Source organism: Neolamprologus multifasciatus, chromosome 19 (assembly GCF_963576455.1).
Source record: "Neolamprologus multifasciatus chromosome 19, fNeoMul1.2, whole genome shotgun sequence".
Lineage (NCBI taxonomy): Eukaryota > Metazoa > Chordata > Actinopteri > Cichliformes > Cichlidae > Neolamprologus > Neolamprologus multifasciatus.
Genome location: NC_140457.1, coordinates 29,644,942 through 29,667,382, shown reverse-complemented (window position 1 = coordinate 29,667,382; position 22,441 = coordinate 29,644,942). Strand labels below are relative to the sequence as shown.

Genomic DNA, 22,441 nt, shown 5'->3' with positions numbered 1-22,441 from the left:
GACGACAAACAACAAACAACAGCGAAGGAGACGGCTTGCCATGAACACTGGTGCCATCTTGAGAACAATGATAACAAGTAAGTTTCACAGCTGGGGTGGACAAGGCTAAGCATCAGGCTTTCAAATGAATTAAAAGTCTGTCTGGGTCTTTGGTTGATTATTAGGCTGGTGTGAAAAATTGCTGCCACACCGCCCCCTCGGCCTGTGCTTCGAGGTTTCTGGTAGTTAGAATGACTCGGGGGTGTCAATTTATTTAATCTAACATATCAATTATTATGTCATGCACTAACAGAGACTTGGAGAAGAGAGACCTAATGTTTAATAATCCACATTTCACTGTTTTACTCTTTGGTGCAGATGTAGATACTGTATTGTTCTTTCACTGTGATTTTTGTTTTTTATGTTTAAGTTGTTTTTGCTGGTTTTTAGTCTGTTTTTTGTCTGTTTGGGAGCTGACACAGTCTCAATGGAGATGGGTTTTTGGGGGGGTAGCAGGAGAGAAGCTGCAGAGAGGCGTGTATAACTGCAACTCTGCTCTAGATTTCTAGAAATCTGGCCAAATATTAAACCCCTCAAAATGTGACCATCCATCGTTTTTTGGACACCACTCAGACAGCCAGCAATATAAGGAGAACATGTGGCTAAACATGTCACTCCTGGTCCGATTTGGGAGGGGACCAGGAGTGACATTACAGACAGAAGAGTGAAAAGAATGATCAAAAATGTTGTCTCTGATCCAAGGACCACATGTGGACAGTTACAGGAAGACCTGAAATCAGCAGTTACAATTGTAAAATAATTATAGAAAAACAATAAAGAAAACAATAAGTAATGCACTCAACTGCCATGGCCTGTATGCATACTCATCACACAAGACCCCCACTGCTGAATAAAAAACATAAAAAAAAGCATGTTTAAAGTTTGCTGAAATACATTTAGACAAGCCTGTGAAATACTGGGGGAATATAGTCTGGTCAGATGAGACCAAAGTTGAACTCTTTGGATACTATAATAATACATGACGCTATGTTTGGAGGTCAAAAGGCACTGCATATCAACCCAAGAACACTATAGAGGTGGGAATATCATGGTGTGGGGCCATTTTGCAACATATGGCAGTGTGTACTTCATGTACACGTACTTCATATAACTGAAGGAAGAATAAATGGAAAAATGTACCGAGACATTCTTGATACAAATCTGCTGCCCTCTACCATGATGATGAAGATGAAACAAGGTTGGATGTTTCAGCAAAATGATGACACCAAACGCACAGCCAAAGAAACTCTCTGTAGGTTTCAGAGAAAGAAAGTAAAGCTGCTAGAATATCCCAGCAAATGGCCAGGCCTGACCTGAAAGTTCATAGATGGGTTCCAAAGAACCTTGAGGATTTGAAGACTGTTTGTGTGGAAGAATAGGCAAAAAAATAACCAACCAAGCCTTTTGTACAAAGTTCAATGATTTATCCATGTGTCAATTCTCATTATTACACATATTTTATGGACATCTGTGGTTTGATTTCTTTGCATGTGTGGATTGGGTAGGTTATTAGAGACATCTGGTGACAATTTCTTGTCAATAGCAACCTTAGAAATATATTTACTTAGAAAGTTGGTGACATGCTCAATACTTATTTAACCTGCTAAAATATTTAGATTGCAAACAGACAGCAGTCAACCAGGTAATAACCACTATTGGTAAATACCTAGAAAGGGAAGAAACCGATTCTGTGCTACACATGAGTTCAGATCAAGAGTAACTGTCACATGGGCACATAGCCAGTCTATGAGCAAGAATTCTGGCTGGTTTATAGAGGATCAAATACTAATTTTATTCAATAACTTACTGTTTTTTTATACATTTATTTGACGGCAGGGTAAACAGACAACATGTGAGTTTGTCTTTTTAGCCAAAAATCTTAATGGGATGACATGAATATTTGATCCTTACCCCATGGTGTCCAGTGAAGACCCCGTGTAATGTTGGGAGTAAGACTTACTTTCATTCAGTTTGTCAGATCTGACATTTACATATCTCTGTGTGCAGGCCTATTCACAGTGTGCAGCTTTTCTCAGCTGCTAGAGATATTATCATCCCACAGATATCACAGACGTTTTCAAAGTTTACACACTCTGGAGTTTTAAGCAAATCAAAGAAAATAGATTTTTATCAACTCCAACAATAATACTACATTTTGTTTCAAGTGCTCAAGACAAAATGCTTGGAAACTAATAATGCTTAAATCCCTAAAATAAATAAATAAATAAATAAATCACAGACAAAAACCTTCATCTGTCCTCATTCTGGATTTGGGTATTAATGAAGCTGTAGAAAGATGTTTTGAAGTTGTGTAATGTCATAATAGAATATATATCTTACCAGGAAAAGCTGTGTAAACCCTACTTTAGAGCTGAAGGTTTATGCTCCTCCCCCATTCGAGGACATTGGTTTAACCCAGTAGTATTACCTGTGCTAACTAATATAGCAAAGGCAGAAAGATTTGTCTAAGGTGAACTGTTCATTCTACACATAGATATTTATATTCTGATGCATCTCCCAGGACCTCAGAGAAGTCCCAACCTCATTTGGCAGAATGACAATTAGGCCAAAGAGCCAGCTAAGTCCAGAAATAGCAATACTGAGACACAAAAAGCACAATGCTGCAATTACTTTTCAGTTTTAACTTAGATTGGATGAAAACTCATGAATGAAAGAACTGAGCTGTGAATAGCTCAACAACCACTGATACAGCAAGTAATGATTTTTGACTCTTTAATATCCTCCTAAAAACAGAGGAAAAAATAATTTTCCCATTGAACTTTTTTTTTTATAATTCCCTTCCTCTTTAGAGCAAGAAGAGCCCAAATAACACATCAAATATCAGTGGAAAGCCCGAGATGTCCTCTTAAGTACATCAGGACTTAGTATTTAGCTGAAATAAGTCCAAAGATTTTTTTTCTTTAAACGGTCCATTACAGAGGAGATAAATGAATAGGTTGGTTCTCAGCAGGATATGCCATCGTACACTGAAGTTGACCTTATACATTTCTACCATCTAGTGGCTGTTGTAAAGCACAAAAAGGCATGCACATAAAAATTTAGTTACCTGCACATTCCAACTTCAATCAGAAAAGCACACATTAGGTTTGTACAGAGGGTTGACCTAAACATTTAGTAAGTAAGTAAGTAAAATTTATTTATATAGCACTTTTCACAGATAAAAATCACAAAGTGCTCCACAATAAAGCCAGAATTATAAATAAAATAATATAAAATAATGACAAAATTAATTAAAAGCTGGTTTGTATAAAAATGTCTTCAGCTGCTTTTTAAAGGAGTCAGTGGAGTCTAGACAGCATAAAGACAACAGAGACAGTTCCACAGCCAGTGCCTGAAAAGCCTGAACCCCACGTGTTTTGAACCTAGGACGTGGGACCAACAGTAACCTCTGACCTGAAGACCTAAGTCTAAGACCTATGAAGCATGAGGTTTCAACAGGTCAGAGATGATATTGGGTGGCTGTAGCTCAGGTGGTAGAGCAGGTCATCTACTGATTGGAAGGTTGGTGGTTCGATTCCTGGCTTCCCCTAGTCTGCATGCCAAATATCCTTGGGCAAGATACTAACCCCAAATTGCTCTCCGATGCATCCATCGGAGTATGAATGTGTGTGAATGTTAGCTATAAAAGCACTTAGAAAGATGTGCTTGTGCGAATGGGTCTGAATGGGTGAATGCACAAGTTGTGTAAAGCGCTTTGAGTGCTCAGATGAGTAGAAAAGCGCTATATAAGAACCAGTCCATTTACCATTTACCAGATGTACTGGGGAGCTTCACCATGAAGAGCTCTAAAAGTTACGACTAAAATTTTAAAATGAACCCTAAAATTTGTTGGCAACCAATGAAGAGAAGCCAGAACTGGAGTAATGTGTGACCTCTTGTTTGTGTCTGCACAGTCTGAAGGCGATCCAGAGCTGATTTGCTGAGACAGGTAAAAAGACCATTACAATAATCCAGTTGCATGCTGTTCACTCAGTGATGCTGTAAGTGTGTTTGTGTGCAAGAAAAGCGAACTACTCACAGATATAAAGATGTTTAGCAGATTTTCCAGCGTTGGCAGCTGTGGGATGAGCTTTTGGACCACTTTGCTGAAGGCCTCAAATATGGAGTGATCATATATGCTGGTTAAATAAAGGCTGCAGGGTTAGAAAGAAAAATATGAATCAGAACTGGGGTTTTTTTTTACCCATTAATAAAAAGACAGCAGTTTAGAGTTTTCAAATCTAGGAAAGGAGGCAGAGCCTTCAGCTGTGCCCTCTACTATGGAAGCAGCTCTTAGTTTGAAAAGACAGTAGGGAGACAGACACCTTCTTTACTTTTAGGATTAGGCTTAAAACGTTTTTATTTTGATAAAGGATACAGTTAGTCGGTGACCCTTAACCCTCCCTTAGTTGTGCTACAAAAGGCTTAAGCTGTTGGGGGCTTCCTATAATGCACTTAGTGTTCTTCACTCACCTATATTTACCACTTGAGCTTATTTCTGCGAGGGGTTTCCTATTGAAAAGAAATTTGTCTTTCCCACTGTCGCCAAGTGCTTACACATTAGGGGGTCATATCAATGTTGGGATTTCTTTCTAATATTGTATTCTTTACCTTACAATATACCAGGTGACCAGGTGACCCTGAATCCTCCCTTAGTTATGCTGCAATAGACGTAGGCTGCCGGGGGATTCCCATGATGCATTGAGTTTTTCCTTTCCAGTCACCTTTCTCACTCACTATGTGTTAACAGACCTCTCTGCATTGAATCATATCTGTTATTAACCTCTGTCTCTCTTCCACAGCATGTCTTTTATCCTGTCTTCCTTCTCTCACCCCAACCGGTCGCAGCAGGCTCCCTGAGCCTGGTTCTGCTGGAGGTTTCTTCCTGTTAAAAGGGAGTTTTTCCTTCCCACTGTCGCCAAAGTGCTGCTCATAGGGGGTCATATGATTGTTGGGTTTTTCTCTGTATCTATGAAGCGCCTTGAGGCGACTTTTGTTGTGATTTGGCGCTATATAAATAAAATTGAAATGAATTGAATTGAATATAAACCACCTTGAGGTGAGTGTTTTCATATAAAATTGAATCAAACTGAACCGAATCAAAAGAGTTTCAAGATCCAATAATTGCAGTTCCTGCAATTTAAAAAGAAGCTGGTAACAACCCATCCAATCAACACATGCAAAGAAATCAAACCATATATGTCCATAAACTAAGTTATGTGTAATAATGAGACGGAAACCTTACTGAAATGTATTTAAGACTTCCTGAAAAAGCCTTTGTTGGTGATAGCTTCAAGTAAACTAGTTGTATGCATTGCGCAGGTATGATTTTGCCCCATTCTTCTATACAATCAGTCTTCAAATCCTGAAGGTTCTGTCGGCCTCTTCTATGAAATTTGAGCTTTAGCTGTTTGCCAGAGATTTTCAGCTACATTCAGGTTAGGCTGGCCCTTGGTTGGGCCATTCTCTGAAACCTATAGATTTTCCTTGGCTGTGTTTGGGATCATTGTCTTGCTGAAACGTCCACCCTCATTTCATCTTCATCATACTGCAGATGGCAGCAGATTTCTATCACTGTTCCAGGGCCAGTCTGTCAGTGAATACTATTATTCCTGTCAAACAATCTTTTTGTAGGTTCAGCGGTTCACTGCAGTGCCTGGTAAAGATACCATTTAACATTGCTTTCTTGACAAGTTATCAGTTATGGGTAGACAAAACATTAATTTATACCTGGAGTTAGAAGATGTTTTGTGCTTGAATGATTCATATGTCAGTTTTAGGAGGTTTAACAAAAAACATTCCTCTAAAAATGGGTGGATACACAGGGTTACCAACTGCTTGTGTTCTGGTTCTATTCCCATATAAAAGGCATTGAAAAGCACCTGTTGTGGAAGTTTTCCATTAAGTAAAGCCTGCAGACAAGCGGTGAGCGGTAGCTAACATTCTTTAATCACAACAAAGAACAGACAACCAAGCTTGGTGGAGAGCCTGCATGATCTCAGGCAGACGGTCAGCAGAGTCTCCCTGAGTCTAGCATGGCGCTCAGTTAAATACCTTCTCTAGGAACAAAAGGCAGTACACAGCTGTTTCACACCTTAAGGTTCACACTCCCTTGCTACTACGACTGGGCGAGTTTTTTAAAAATATCAATATATTTTTATACGAGCTATAAGATGTGACAATATCGTTTATATCGGTATAGTCTATGTTACGTTATAATTATACTTGTGGAGCCGCAAGTTTGCCTCTCTTTCGTCCACTTTTGTCTCTACGCGACGTTACTGGGCCTCGCCTCTCCTTCACTGAACACAACTCCCCCTCCTCCATAGCTTCACCTGCAGGCAACAACAAGATGGACACGGCAGATCTCTGTTAACGAGTTACCGCGGATCACCCCGTGCGTGGGGCTGGATGGCGTCAACGTGTTAGCGAGCTTACCGCGCTAACGAGCTAACCGCGCTAACGACATGCAGGGGCTGCACAGCCTAGAATCCTTTAATTTTCTCAAAAATCGACAGCGCACCTTGTGTATGAATTCTGGTTGTGCTTACTGACCGCGAACCGATTTTGGTACACGGCGCTCAGCAAAAAAAAAGTTTTAGTACGACTTTGCTAAGCTACGGAGCGCACTGCTTGATGGATTGTTGGAGCATTACGACTACCGTGGTCTGGAGCCTCGCGGAGTGATCCGTACTGTGCTTCAACGTAATATTACCGTATTGTGTGTGTATAAGGAACATAAATGGCACCTGTTCAGAGACATGGTTACGGAGCGGATTTCAAACTCCAGGCTGTCAGTCACCCAGTAGAAGTTGGGAACAGAGCAGCTGTGAAATCTGTCTGTTTTTGTTATTATGCTCAGCGTCTGTTAGTTTACATTTTGACTCCACAATTGTGAGCTTTTTGTTATGCATAAAAACAACATTGTTTACTTTTATTTATGGCCCATTATTATTTAATAAATGCTGATAATTTCACTTCATGTACATCTACGCTGTATGTTAACAAAAGTGCCTGTGTGACATCTGGGAAGCAGCTTTGACTAAGAACTCTTTTTGTTCTTACCTAAAATATCGAGATATATATTGTATATCGCCATCCAGCTAAAAAATATCGAGATATGAATTTTGGGTCATATTGCCCAGTCCTACGTGCTACCTCCCAGAGTCGTCGAAGAGACAAAAGATTCTTCCTGTGGAGTTGTCTGCTTCACCCCAACTTCCTTACCGGACCCCCCACCATCTGTCTAACTGCATGAGTGTGAGACATGCTAAAATTCAGTGGCACTAAGGCATTATACAATAAAATGATGTGAATAATACATGAATACAAGAAATTCTTATACACACCATTGTCACTTTGCAGTTAAATATACTTGCTACACTAACTGTGGCGGAATATGTCTAATATGGAGGAATTTCTGAATTTACAAATGTGAGGTTGTGGATAGACTGAAACTCCTGGACCCTGACATCTCCACTGAGAAGGAATTGAATGGCGTATGAGACACATTCAAAAGCATACTATAAATAATTGACTTCTCTTTGGACTGGAAGACAGAGGAAAAACTAGGAAAACTAGGAAAAACCTCCCTATTTGGATGCTAGGGAGGATTTAGATGCTGTGAGTCTTGCTTGCTCTGAGGAGAGATTCATTATGGCAGCGTACTGTCACTGAGAGAAAAGCTGAACTAGCAATAATTTCTACAAGACAGTAGTGGATTTTTTTGTAGAGTTTCTGAAGTTTACTATATTGCAGTGGTTCCCAAAGTGGGGGGCGCACAGCCATTGCAGGGGGCCGTGGTATGAATGAATAAAAAAAAAGACAAATAGTAGTGGTAGTGAATACTTCTACACTGCTAGCATAATGGACAGGTTTTTGACAGGGCTCCCACACAAACACAAAGTGGAAGACGAAGCATCGCCAAATATGCTTCCAAACCAACTTCCTTCCAAGCCAAAGACTAGAAAATATAATGAAGCACATCTTGCCTTTGGCTTCACCTGCACAACAATGGGTAATGAAGGCACAAAGGTTTCTTTGTTAAGATGATCCCACACTGCTTGATGATGAGCTTCAGACCAATCCATGACTGATAAAGATCCACTGTGTGTTTTTCTATCTGGGTATGCTTTTACTGCATTGGCAGTGTGTTTGAGATCATTGTCACGCTGAAAAATGAAGCTGTTATCACTTAGATGCTTTGAAGATGATGTAGCATTGTGGATCAAAATCTGGTGAAGACACTGGTGAAAATCTTTCAAACCTGACAGGCTTAAGTAAAATCAGAACAGGCAAATGGTACATGGAGGGAGAGATGTTGCTCCTTACATTGCTAACCTTTTCAACAAAGAAGGAAAGAAAATTTTCACAGTCTTCATTCGAAGAAATTGGGACAGCAGCAGAAGCCGGAGCAACAATATCCCTGATAGTGTCAAATAAAACCTTAGGGTTACCTCTGCTCCTAGAGACTAGGTTTGAAAAATAAGCAGCCCTTGCATCACGAATTGAAGCGTTAAAGGAAACTAAAAGGTCTTTTAAATTAAAGAGATGAACCTGTAAACGAGTCTTTCTCCACAAACGCTCAGACACGCTTTAAACAGCGAATGCTGTCGTTTATCCAGGGAGAGGGCTTTGTAACAGGGCAAGTCTAGTTTTAGTAGGGCAAATATTATCGATAATAGAAAGACAGTAATTATTATAAAGATTTGTTAATAAATCAACATCATTAGAAGCAGGCAGAACCAAATTAAAAACGTCAGAAAATTTAGCAGCAGTAGAAGAATCTGAGACGCGCGAGCTAAAAGCACGACGCTCAGGAGGAGGAGGCAAATAAAAAGACAAATTAAATATAATACAATGATGAACTAATACAGTCAATGGTTAAGCCAATAGTAAAAACAAGGTCCAGAGTGTGCCCTTTGGTGTGGGTGGGGCCAGATACATGCTGTGTGAAGTGAAAAGAGTCCATGATGCTAAGAAAACCTCTGGAAAAGAGGTCAGAGTCATCATCAATGTGCATATTAAAATCACCAATTATTAGCAATCTGGACAACTTCAAGATGGAAGATAAAAAGTTACTGAATTCCTTTAAAAATTGACCGTTAAGTCCAGGTGGACGATAAACTACAGCACAGTAACACAAATCTTTAATTCCAATTTTAACCAGCTGTAGTTCAAACGTTGACATTTTTTCAATCATCAATGAGCGACAGTGAAACCAGTTTCGATACACCACAGCCAGTCCTCCGCCACGACCAGAAGTCCGCGGCCTGACAAAGGAGTCAAAGTTCGATAAGGGGAGAATAGTCACCATCATGCTGCCAGGTTTCAGTTAAAAATAATAAGTCCAGTTTTTTGGAAAGAATAAGATCGTTCAATAAGAACGTTTTATTTGTCATAGATCGGGTATTGAGAAGCGCCATGCTCAACGAGGAATAAGTCAAACCATTACTGACACTGACCTGTTTTAGGGGGCGTAGAAACTGGGGGTTCGATCCGTAACGATCATAGATACCGCTCGCTGCTGGGGCAGCGGGCCAAATAATAGGAGAGTCTGGATGAACACTCCTAAGGAAGCACGATATCATAAGTCCAGGCTTTGCAAAATCCAGCAGGGGCAGGGAAAACTAATTCTCCTCCGAACAGGCAGTCTGAGCACAGGTAACCAGAAATGCTCGACATCGCTTACCCGCTAATCCTCCTGAATTTCACCTGGACACCAGCTCTTTTACCTTTCCTCCTCCGAGATTTGCGTGGACCCAAAAGGGTGCTGTTGGCGACATCTGTCAAAAATCCAGACACCGGTGGCGGAGGAGGGAAGAAGCCATTGTATGAAGGAGCGATATCCAGGCCCACCATAGAGGAGCGAATAGATAGTAGTGTCAGATGATCATAGACTACAATACAATACATCAGAGACAAAAACAGAGAGCAGGACAGTCAGAAACAGCAGCATAACAGAGCGAGGGAAACTGCAGCCAGCAGCGGCAAGGCCGAACACAGGCGCCATCATACCGGAGATGGTATGGTAAATTTACGACCTACACCTGATTGTTGGGTCGGCTCAAGGCGGAATCATGTTCACACTGTAAACTAACCGCCCTGGAGTTCGTTATGAACTGGGCTGAGACCACCAACTCCAAAGCATAATGGGGTGGTTTTTTTTCTCTTTGGTTGACACCTACGTTTTATTACTCTGCTCACATCTGCTTAAGTGAACCGCACTGTGACCAACACGTACATAGTATCACAGGGTTTGTGGCATTTTGTTTTCAGTGATTTTAGTTTTCAGACTGCTGTGCAGTTTTTCACCTGTCTTGTTCCCAACGATCTCCTGATATAAGGAGAAACTGATTATTCAATCAGCCCCAGCTGCCATACCAGCCTCCCTGGCACCAGCCCTGAACCAACTGAAAAACTGCTCCTCTGCAGCAGAGCCGGAGACCACAACCCGCCACATACCCCACTGCCCAACGTAGGCTGGGGACACAACCAGCTGAGCTTACTCCCTCACCCCCGCGAGCAGGAGAGGAAATCAGCCACGACTATCTGCACCCCTCGCCTATGGACCAACTTGAACTTAAATAGCCAGAGAGCCAAATACCACTGAGTGACCCAGGCATCGGCATTCTTCATACGGTGGAGCCATTGCAGGGGGCATGGTCGGAACAGAGAATGAGCGTCCCAGGAGGCAATAACGAAGAGGGTCGACTGCCTGCAAGATTGCTAGACCCTTCTTCTCCACTGTGCTGTATCGGGACTTCCTCTTCTGGCTGACGAACACAATAGGGTGGTCGATCCCACTTACCTGCTGTGACAAAACGGCCCCCAGCCCTCTGTTCAAGGCATCCATCAGCAGAATGAAAGGGAGGGAGGGAAAGTTAGGAGCAAGGGGCAGGGGTTCCCCAAAGAGAGCATGCCCGGCACTGCGCCATTCACTGGACCAAATCTAGGACACCCTTTCAGGCAAGGTCAGTTAAAGGGCGTGTTTTTTCCATGAAGTCAAGCACAAACTGGAGGTAGTAAAATGTTAAATGGCCTGTATTTGTATAGTGCTTTACTTAGTCCCTATGGACCCCAACGCGCTTTACACTACATTCAGTCATCCACCCATTCACACACTGGTGACGGCAAGCTGCATTGTAGCAACAGCTGGCCTGGGGCGCACCGACAGAAGCTGCTGGACACTGGCGCCACCGGGCCCTCTGACCACCACCAGTAGGCAACGGGTGAAGTGTTTTGCCCAAGGACACAACACCCGAGACTGTCGGAGCCGGGGCTCGAACCGGCAACCTTCCGATTACAAGACGAACTGCCAACTCTTGAGCCACAATCGCCCCGTAGTAGTCAGCCTCCCCCAAGAACTGCCTAACCTAAGCGGGCAGCATGTGATGGGTGCTGTCTTATATGTTTGGGGGTACACTAGGTTCGTTTGGACGGTGGGAGACAGACTTTTTGAGGTTGGCTATGACTCCAGCACCGTAGCCACTCAACTAAATATCATCCGCCCAGATGTCGCTGTTGATCATCAAGTAAGCAGCAGCATGTGGACGCAAGAGCCAGTCCATGAGGTTATGGAAGGTGGCTGTGGTTCTGGAAGTGTGACAAAATGCTACAAACCGTACATAGTGGAGAGGCAGTTTTTTCTTAGATTCAGGGCGGCAACATTAAATTTCTTTTTTAGATGGGTTTTAGACCTTCCTCACGGTTTTCTTTAATTACATCCATACCATATTGACTACCTGGTCAGTCCAGGACTACCTGCCTGATGCCCTCAAAACTGAGGAAAGAAGAAGTAGATCACTACCCGAGCCTCCCCAGAAAGCAGAGGCAACAGCCCGAGTGACCATTTTTCCTCCAAGCCACAAGTACACTTCCAGCGTGGCTTATATCTCCCTCCTCAAACCCAGGGCTGGTGGGAGTTGTGACAGTGACAGTTGAGTTCGTTGCAAAAATACTTTGATTCCTGTACAAATCTAATGGACCTCGGTCAACACTCTGCTATTGAGTTTATATTTTCAGTCACTCTTTTCAGATCATTACGTTTCAGAAAGGAGGATTATCTACGATATCACTAGCTAATGACTAGTGATTAACAAGTTGTTAGAAGCATGCAGTTTTACGCCAAAATTGCAACTTACTTCTGATTTAACCCTTTTAGCACTTAAATGCACCCCTCCATCGATTAGTGAGCAATAATCAAAACAGCAAGGTGTTTTGCTTTACCAACATGTAATATCTAACACTGTCACAGATTTACATGAACATCATCAGCACAAAATGACCGTTAATTAATTCTGTGGCTTTTAAATATGTACACAACAACTGAACTAATATACAAAAAAGAAAGGATTGAAAGAGGTGTTTAAAAGGGGAAAGAACTATTAATTAACTGAATTGAATCATGAGTGAACAAGTACCCAATAATGCAGCCAATATCCAAATATTTTATGAACGACCTTCAAAAAAGTACTGTTGCTTAATACCACTTTTTAAAAAAATATATGCATATAATTAATCCAAACCTCAAACTCAAAATCCCTTTAAAAGCTTTAGTTGACGCACAACCTTAGATGTATCTGCTCCAGTCCTGCATCTGTGAGGTCAGTGTTGGTTCGTTTGTGGATATCCCTCTGCTTCTCGATCTTGTGGTCATCAGACAAGCCATCCACTTTGTGAATGAACACTTCAAAGCTGATATCTGGGTTTACTTTGTAAGCCCTGGTCACTGTGAGATGCAGTCTACTCAGAGCTTCCACATAGTCATCCTGTCATGAAAAAGAGAAATTCCTTTTAGTCTAAGCTCTTACAGACTGTTCATCAAAAAGCAAGAAGTAGACTGAATTTTAACTTGATTTTAAACCCCTTGAACTAAGAATGACACTTCAATCCCAGTAGTTGAAAAAGGCAAGTCCTGTACCAGAATAAAACAAACAGCCCCAATAAACAAGAATTTAGAACACAAAATGTTTTTTACTTGAGCTAAACACTGCACCAGCATTACAGCCGAATTGGATTTTCTTGTTTCTTAGTACAGGGATACCTCAATTCTGCAAAGGTTAAGTATCTAGGAATCTAGGGGAAAAAAGCAAGATATATGACTGCCACGGTGGGCTGTGCGTGTATGTGTGCGCGCGTGTGCATGCACACACCCCCGTTTATATTCCCCTTCTCCTTTTCTCTCCTACTGATCTCCATGAACTAACTTCAAGCCATCACACAAACATGTCAGTTAAAGCCCATCCACAAAAGTCTGTTAAAAAAAATCACCATTAAAACTTAAGTATTAAAAATGATTTAGGGTTCATCATAGCACAGAAACAGAACTAGTGAAGGTTACTAATGATCAATGTTCCCTCTAATTTTTCTGAGCGAACACAAAAACTCCCTGAGCGGTCCCTTGGACCACTGTGAGCAACATTAGACGTGTGCACTGTGGTCACGCCAGCATCGAATGCATCCAAGTTACCTGGTTTATTAAAATAACAAAATTACAGCATTTATGTTAGACTACTTTTAATTAACTGCTTTAGCCCACTTACAATGAAAATTGTAAAAAAAATCTTGTTCATGACCTGTAGCATGTTAACACTATTGGAAGTAAAAATAACTTGAACTCCAATTTTGAAAACACAACTTTATTTTTTATAAAGCTCTGACTTGTATTATGAGTCTGTGGTCTGGGAGAGAGTCTGTAACTCTGTCTGCAAAATACAGTGTTGGGTAATTAATTATATTGTTACTTCTTCAAAAAAGCAACTGAGTTATGCAAACAACAACGTTTTTTGCAGCTGTTTACCTAGAAATGCAGCCAAGGCGGGATTTTTTGTTGTTTTGTTTTTTTTTAACTTTTATTGCCAAAAATAACAAGGCAGTTCACATCAACAACATGACCTGAGACCAAATCTGCAGTAAATAATGGTGCGGGATATTCAAAAACTTAATTTAAAAGGAAAAACATATATACACATATACATATACATACATACATACATACCAATACCCAAGCACAGATGTAACAATGTTAAGGTTTGAGTGTCCTTTCAAGATATTTTATAATTGGTCTCCATTTTTTCTCAAAGGTTGGCACTTTTAGTTGTAGTTGAGCTGTTATCCGTTCCATCGTATAGACATGTCAACTGGGCAACTGTGGGTGTTTCTGGTTTGAGCCAGTGAATTGTTATCATTTTTCTTTATCTACTTTTAGATAGAAAGGTTTTCAGTGGAGTTCTAAAAACCTTAATTTAACCTTCCAGTCAAATTCCTTCCACATTTGACTACCCGCCCCTCTGTGGCAGCCACAGCAGACACTCTCCCATGTGACATCATCCAAAATTATATTGAGTTCCCTTTCCCATTGTTGTTTTATATGATAGGTATTATCAGACATGTCAATCAGCAGTTTCGGGTAGATCAAAGACACTTGGTTTTTCAATGTACCCGACTTTTCAAGCAGTTTTATAAAATGGTTTTCTAAGCCGATTGGTTCTCTTCTAATATTGTCCCAGTCTTTATGCTTTGTAATGTAGTCCCTTAACTGTAAGTATCTATAATGGTCCCCTGGGGATAAAGCATATTTAGCCCTTAGCCGAGCAAAACTTTTAAGAGTATTCTTTTTTTTTGACTCAAACTTTATTAGATTTTAATATATATAAAAAAAAACAACAACAAAAAAACAAAAGATAACAGAATGGACATTCCCAGTAACAACAACAGAACAAATTGAGAATCAATGAGAAATAAAAAGTGTAATCCGATCCATTAAATATCAAAAAAGCACCTCACAAAACTTGCGACACCGCGTAACTCGGCTCATAACCGTAGCACGTTGCAGCAGTGTGGTCACGTGATCGAGCGGCTGTGTGTATTTGTAGCCTCGCTACCAAACCAGCATTTTATCTCAGAGGAAGTTTTCCCAGAGAGAAGTAAAGCAAGTGTGTAAGTTCATCTCTGAATGTTTGTAAAGCATTCCCACGTTGAGCTTAACAACTGATATATGGAGCGACTGCCTCTCTCTCTCTCTCTCCCTCCTGCTGCTACTTCAATCATGAAACTGATCAATGATCAGCTGATCGTCTCTCTTCTTTGTTTTTGGTCCACTTTGCACCAGAAAGAGGAAACCAGCGGCTGAACAACAGCAGCACGTTTAAGCTTGATAAGCTGTTGTTAGAATTTATTTAATATTACTTTCTACACCAGGATCTTTTTCTACGTAGCTGACGTTGGTAACTGTGCAGGGGCGGATCTAGCAAAGTTTAGCCAGGGGGGCCGATAGGGCAAGAACAGGGAAAAGGGGGCACAAAGACATACTTTTCTTTCTTATTCTCATTTAACATGTCTATCTTTAAATAATTATCTGAATCTGACACCCAAAGTTTTAATCTTATGTAAAATATATAGAAGTCCATTACTGTATATAGTAACTGTTAAGTCTAATATACCCTAGTAAGCTGTAGTACTTTTTCCTTTGGGAACCATCTGTGCAGTCTGCAGTTCTGTAGAAGAAAGATGTTGAATCTATTTAATTATTCTTGAAAAATAATTTATTTCTGTGCATTTTTTTCACACTGCATCAAATTAAAGTTGATTACGTCGATTAAGCATCATGAGGAAGAGGGTGGTTCCCTATTTTTTTTTTTGCTGGGAGTTTGCAACCCTATTAGTTAGGTTGCTTAATATTTCTGCTAAGTGCTCTTTAAAATACCAGAATAGGGAGGATGGAGCAGGTTTACGTTTATTAGATTGATCAGTTTTGCTGAACTATGAAATATTTTGGGTGCAGTGTGTTTTTTACATACAGGTATAACAGAATAGCTTTAGTGTTGTTGTTTATTTAAACCTGAATATGAACTTATACAAAATGCAGCAAGATATAAAAAAAACAGCTTTATTGATTAAAAAACACACTATATCGTTTCATATCGGTATCGGCAGATATCCAAATTTATGATATCGGTATCAGTATCGCACATAAAAAAGTGGTATCGTGCCATCTCTAGTCTATATGACAATCTTTCGTAAGCTGCCACTTGTCCCAAAGAGGTATACCACTGTGAGAAGGTAGGAGTCGATGAAGCCTTCCACTCTTTCACCAGCAGCTTCCTCTCCAGCATAATCGCCGTTTGTACCCAATGAGCAAGAGTAAGTGGATAAGTGACTCAAAGCTGAAGGGTCTCCTAATACATAAAGACTGTTCATAAATGGGACCCCTTGAACTACAACCTTCTCTACTACAGTGTGAATATGAATCCAATAATCTTGGACTTTGGAGCACCCCCAAAGCAAATGTAAACGTGTGCCACTTCCTTGCTGGCATTTCCAGCATGCATCGTCAGTCGCTACACCCACCCTATGCAACCGTGAGGGTGTCCAGTATACTCTATTTAAAATCTTAAATTGAACCAATCTTGAATGCAATTCGCGTGACATTTTTTTCAGATTCCTGAGAATGCCATTCCTCCACTGTAAAGCTGAGATTTAATTTCCCAAGTTCTTTTGAGGGACAGTGTGTTAGGATCAGAAGCTAATAAAAGCCTTTTGTAATAAGCTGATGCCTCTTGTCCACGCCCAAAGGTTTTTTTTTATTTCCTCCAGAAAGTCGCAGCTTAAAGGGAACTTTGCAACTTTGCCATCAAATATCTTAGTTGCAGGTATTTCCAAAATTCCTTTCTAGGTAAATCAAATTCTTCTGCAAGTTTTTCATATGATTTAAATATACTGTTTTCGTGAAGATCCCCCAACACTGTTATACCTCTCTGAAACCAGAGATTCCAAAAGAAGGTTAGTTTACCAATAGAAAGTTTGGGATTATACCAAATACCAGCAGATTGGTTAAGATATGGCTCAAATTTGAATAATTTGGACATTCTTTTCATACTTCTTTCAAATGAGAAAGTACCAGATGTGATTGGATGTGGGGGGACAGATTAGTTGATAAGCTATATAATGGTGTAAATCGCGAGCAAGCAGTACTTTCAATGGAAAACCAAGGAGGCGCTTTCTCAGGGGGTAGGAACCAATGTGCCAGATCCCGAAGAGAAAAAGCATAATGATATAAAAGTAGATTAGGCATCCCTCTGTCCACTGGTTTCTGCAGTTTTCTCAGATTCAATCTAGGCTTTTTATTACTCCATATAAATGCTTTACGAAGCTGGTCAAATTGTTTGGTGTATTTCAAAGTAACATGAATTGGTAGAGCCAGCAACAAATAATTGAACTTACCTTTCCCCACATTGAGAGATACATCTGAGACCAACGATCAATATTAATTTTCATATCGCTGAGTAAAGGTTCAAAATGTATCTTTATCAGGTCTGACAAAGGAGGCGGGAAGGTGATGCCTTAATACTTAATGCCCTTCTGAGGCCAGGAAAACATACCGGTTTGACAAAGTGACCTAGGACAATAACTAGTTAACGGAAGGGCCTCTGATTTGGTCCAATTCACCTTATAACCAGAAATAGCTGAAAACGTATTTATTATTGCCTGCAAGGAGTTTAAAGACTTTTCTGGGTCTGATATAAAAAGCAAAATGTCATCGGCGTACAACAACAGTTTATGACAGTCTCTCCCTATACTGACACCTGGAAAATTGGGCTCCCTACGAATAGCCACTGCCAGCGGCTCAAGGGCCAGAGCAAAAAGAAGTGGGGAGAGGGGATCCCCCTGCCTGGTTCCTCTACCTGGTTCAAAAGAAGGCCCTATTATTCCATTTGTGAGTACTGATGCCTTGGGGTGTACATATATAATCCAATTAATAAAGCTTTTGGTAAAACCGAAACACTCCAAAGTGGCGAATAAATATCTCCACTCGACTGTGTCGACTGCCTTTTAGGCATCCAGTGAAATCGCAGCTATGGGAGAGTGACTGTCCTGAACCGCCCACATAATGTCAATTAACCTCCTAATATTATCAGCTGAAGAGCGTAAGCTTATGAAACCAACTTGATCTACATGTACAAGAGAGTTTATTACCCGGTTTAATCGATTAGCCAGAATTTGAGATAAAATCTTACTATCATAGGAGGTCAGACTAAATTGGACAAAACTGAGATTAGTTTAAATCTCACACGCCATATAATTCCTCTGGATGGCCTCACTGTGGTCTGTGAGGAATCATGGAGGCATTTTTGGTCAGGACAAGTCATGCACACATTAAACAAACATATAGGACTCCTTTCCTTTATCTATGTAATATAGCAAAAATGAGAAATATCCTGTTTCAGATTTATGCTGAAATACTGGTTCATGCATTTGCTGTTCTAAAAGTTCCCTGAAGGTTTTCTGTTTTCTTTGTATTATTGTAGGTGTTACCTTAGATTATGATGATACACCTTGAGGCAAATGTTGTTGTGATTTGGCACTATATAAATAAAACTCCACTGAACCTTACTTTCCAGGTAGAATATCATATCATAATATACCTCTGATTAACCGGAATGACCCTTTATCACATAAACATTTAAAATGGTATCACCACAAACAATAATATGACACAGCCCTACTTGACAGATATGCAAATTCTGAAAACATCATTAAAGTTAAGCAGTATACTATAGCATGTCATTACCCTCTTATTAACCCTTCCACTGCCATTCAGTTCTCTCTTGCCTTTAATGATGTGGTACAATTAGATTTGATTTTACCACAGAGCAGAGCCGATCATTAGTATGGGGACCAGTACGCTGCATAATTTACACAGTTTTCTGTTCTGGTTGCTGCTCATTTACAAACAAGCTCCTTGATTCGTTTTGGCTGGTCTTTCTGTGGTGACGAGGTGACTGTTGCAAACAGTCATCTAAAGCAATGAAAAAAATACTGCAGTAAACAGTATGCTATGATAGCACAAAATAAACGAGTTAAATATGAAACGATAGACTTGTGTTTGCCGTTGTCATATCTCACAGCACTAATAGCAGCTGTTCTGAAAAAGTAACAGTGCACAGAGGTCCTGGATGGGGGAATCAGCCAAATGTGAATCTGTTAAGCTTTGGATTTTTACTGCAAACTTTTAATCACATTTTGCTATTATAGTAACATGACAACAGTATATACTGTTTCACTGTATTTCCTTGTGAACTGACCTGTGAATCAATGACAAAGATCAATGCTCCAGTGCCTCTGAAGATCATTTCGTAGTCAAAAGTGGGGTCAAAGAAGTCAATCTGACCAGGAAAGTCCCAGATCTGGAAACTGACAAAGGAGCTGCTGGAGACATCCTCTCTGCAGATCTTATTAGTACTCTCCAGGAACAGAGTCTCACTGGGAGACATCTTATGGAAAACCACTTTCTGGATGGAAGACTTCCCACTCCTTCTCAAGCCCATCAACAAAATACGAGGTTTGACCACACCATTCACGGAATCACTGAAGCCTGGAGCTATAAAACAGCAAGAGAAACCTTTAGGTGAGCAATCCTAAATTAGACAAGTTATAAAGATTGGTTCACACGGTACTCTTAATTAGGCCAAATGAAGCTTTCTGAAACACTGAGACTTGTATTGAAAAAGGTGTCATTACTCAAAGCTTCTCAACACAGTCCTCTGCGGTGCCATCTGGTGTCCAAAAATATGAAGAGCAGCTTGAATCTACAACTGCTTCAATTAACACATCTCAGTACATTTTCCACCAGAGATGGGTGATGTTAGACACTTCAATATATTTCCAGTATATCAATATAGTATTCACAGCACTTCACTGGTTTCACATTTTACCATCTGACACCCTGGAGTTTGCCAAAAGGCAAAGACGCACGACGTCTAGAGGAAACCAGCCACTGCTCATCACCAGCCAATACCGTCCCTCCAGTAAAGCATGGTGGTGACAACATTATGCTGGGGAGATGTTTGCAGCAGCAGGAACTGAGAGATTATTTACAGTCGAGGGAACGATGTAAATGTACAGAGTCATGAAACAGGAACTGCTAATCCAGTCTGGGTCTTTTTGGACTTCTTTTATGGTAAAGCTCCTGGGAGGGAATTTGCCAAATCTATTATGAAGGAGGGATGGAGGTTAACGAATCTGCTGATTTTAAACATTTAGAGAATTATTGTCAATAGTCCCACTGTTAACTTATTATTATATTATATTTATATTAAATCTGGCTTCTTTCAATTGCGCCAGATTTCTAAAGCTACGTGTTATATACCACGCAGGGACCTTGAAAAACGTATCCACGCTTTTGTGAACTCCAGGTTAGACTATTGTAATTCTCTTTACGTTGGTCTCTAATCCATTCCTCTTCATAGGCTACAGCTTGTTGAGAATGCTGCGGCTCGCCTTCTTACCGGTGCTGGAAAATTTGATTCTATTACTCCAGCTCTTGTTGATTTACACTGGTTCATGTAACTTTTTATCAAATATCATATTGAGTTTAAAATTTTGTTACTCGCTTTTAAAATCCTGAATAACATTGCGCCCATTTATCTCACTGATCTCCTTATCTGTATGTTGCCGAGCGCTAAGATCATCAGGCCCAACCTAAGTTTAGGCTGAAGACCAGAGGCCATCGTGCCTTTGCTTCAGCTGCACCTAATCCTTGGAATAGGCTCCCCGCTTCTATTCGTGCCTCAGACTTTATCCAATCCTTCAAATCACAACTGAAAGCTTACTTATTTAACCTGGCCTTCCTGACCAGTTAGTGCCCTTATTGCATCTAAACTAATTTATTTCACTACTGGTTCTTTTAACTTCTTAGTTGATATTCTGTATCTATGATCTGACCTTCCTTCTGAACTGAGGTCTGATACCTATTTTTTTTTACCTCACTCTTCTTGTCTATTAGTGCCTCCCTTCTGTCTGTGCTAGTACCTGATCTGTATTTTGTTAATCGATTTATTTTGATCTTGTGTATTATTGTGAAGCACTTTAGTATACCTTTGGTTTTTAAATGTGCTATACAAATAAAACTGTATTGCATTGTATTGTATTGTATATTTGAATGACACTTTGATCATTGTTATTACTTTTTTAATTGCTAATTGGTATTTAATAGCCATTTGAAGGAGTGGGAGGAGCCACTGGATATTTAGTCAGGGACTAGTGTGCCAGGTCATGATGGAGAGTTGTTAGGAGCCCTCATTAACGCGGTGTAGGCTAGTGCAGAGCTGTTTCTATTTAATTTAGAATTATATTTAAATTGAAGGTTTCTTGTTTTTCCTTTGTTTCTTTGTAAAGTCTTTCTACTTCTACTTGAGCAAAAGTTGTGAATATTTTTGTACACCTTATATTGTTATATTGTTTTTATATTGTTTTTAATCATTTGCAATAATTTTTTTAGATTTCTCCATATAATTTGTTAATTTTCAAGATTTTCAAGATTTTTGCAACTTTGTCTCCATGCGGTGTTATTACAAATTCATTTCATCTATTTAATTGTATTTAATCTAAGATGACAACATGTGGAACAAGTGAAGCGCTGTCGATAAACGCCAGTACCCCTGGCACTTCTGTAGGTGTGCACAGTTGACATTATTATGCTGTACACAACTTCGCTAGTTACGCCCACGATTGTAGAGAAAACAGCCCGTTTTCCGAGTGTGTGACCTTCCAGAGCAGTGAAGTTGCAAAAATGCCATACCTCTGTCCTCACAGCTCAGGTCGGCATCAGAAAACGCCTCCAGGTCGTACTCGTCGTCGTCATATTCCAGAGCTTCGTCCTCCTCTCCGCACAGGACTGAAACTTTCTCACTGCTCATGCTGACGTTTTGTTTTGGATTCAAACTGCTCGTGGTGTCCAGCTTTCCCACAGCGTTCACCTGATACGTCAGCGCCATGCCGGTGAACTTTCACCCGTGGTCCCCGCCTCCTGTCGCTGCATACGCAGCCGAGCAGGGAGGTGTCAAAGCGTAGGGTTAGTTTTGGTAGCTTTACAACACTCCGTCTCATACTGTAGTAAAGTATTTAGAAGCAAATTAAAATTACTTTTCTGATAAATATTTATTTAAGATTTGCTTTATTATTTATTTCAAAAAAGGTCTACACATTAAAAGAAAGCAAAGCATTAGGGCAAGAGGGAAAAGACATCTGAATGATGTTCAGATGTATGTGGCTGTGAAACAGCTGCATCCATCTTGGGGCGACCGTGGCTCAGGGGATTGGGAAGCTCATCTGTAACTGGAAGGTTGCTGGTTCAATCCCCCTGCTTTCTCTGTCCTGGTCGTTGTGTCCTTGGGCAAGACACCTTACCGTACTGGTGTTGGCCAGAGGGGCCGATGGCGTGATATGGCAGCTTCTGTCAGTCTCCCAGGGCAGCTGTGGCTACAACTGTAGCTGCCTCCACCAGTGTGTGAATGAATAGTGGAATTGTAAAGCGCTTTGGGTGCCTTGAAAAGCGCTATATAAATGCAATCCATTAATATTAAAACATGATGATAATAATAATAATAATAATAATAGCACC

At 40.4% G+C, this 22,441-nt stretch overlaps 1 protein-coding gene across 1 annotated transcript in view; it reads right to left on the bottom strand.

Annotated features, from left to right (window-relative positions):
• The window catches only part of rragd (ras-related GTP binding D), a 52,374-nt gene extending 30,450 nt beyond the window's left edge, over positions 1-21,924 (bottom strand). Inside the window, exons 1-4 of the mRNA XM_085142675.1 lie at positions 21,620-21,924; positions 19,125-19,420; positions 12,610-12,809; positions 4,079-4,193 (exon numbers count right to left, since the gene is read on the bottom strand). Coding sequence (XP_084998801.1) covers positions 4,079-4,193; positions 12,610-12,809; positions 19,125-19,420; positions 21,620-21,815 — 807 coding nt within the window. The 5' untranslated portion in view covers positions 21,816-21,924. The remainder of the gene's footprint in view (positions 1-4,078; positions 4,194-12,609; positions 12,810-19,124; positions 19,421-21,619) is intronic.
• Between the last annotated feature and the right edge of the window lie 517 nt (positions 21,925-22,441).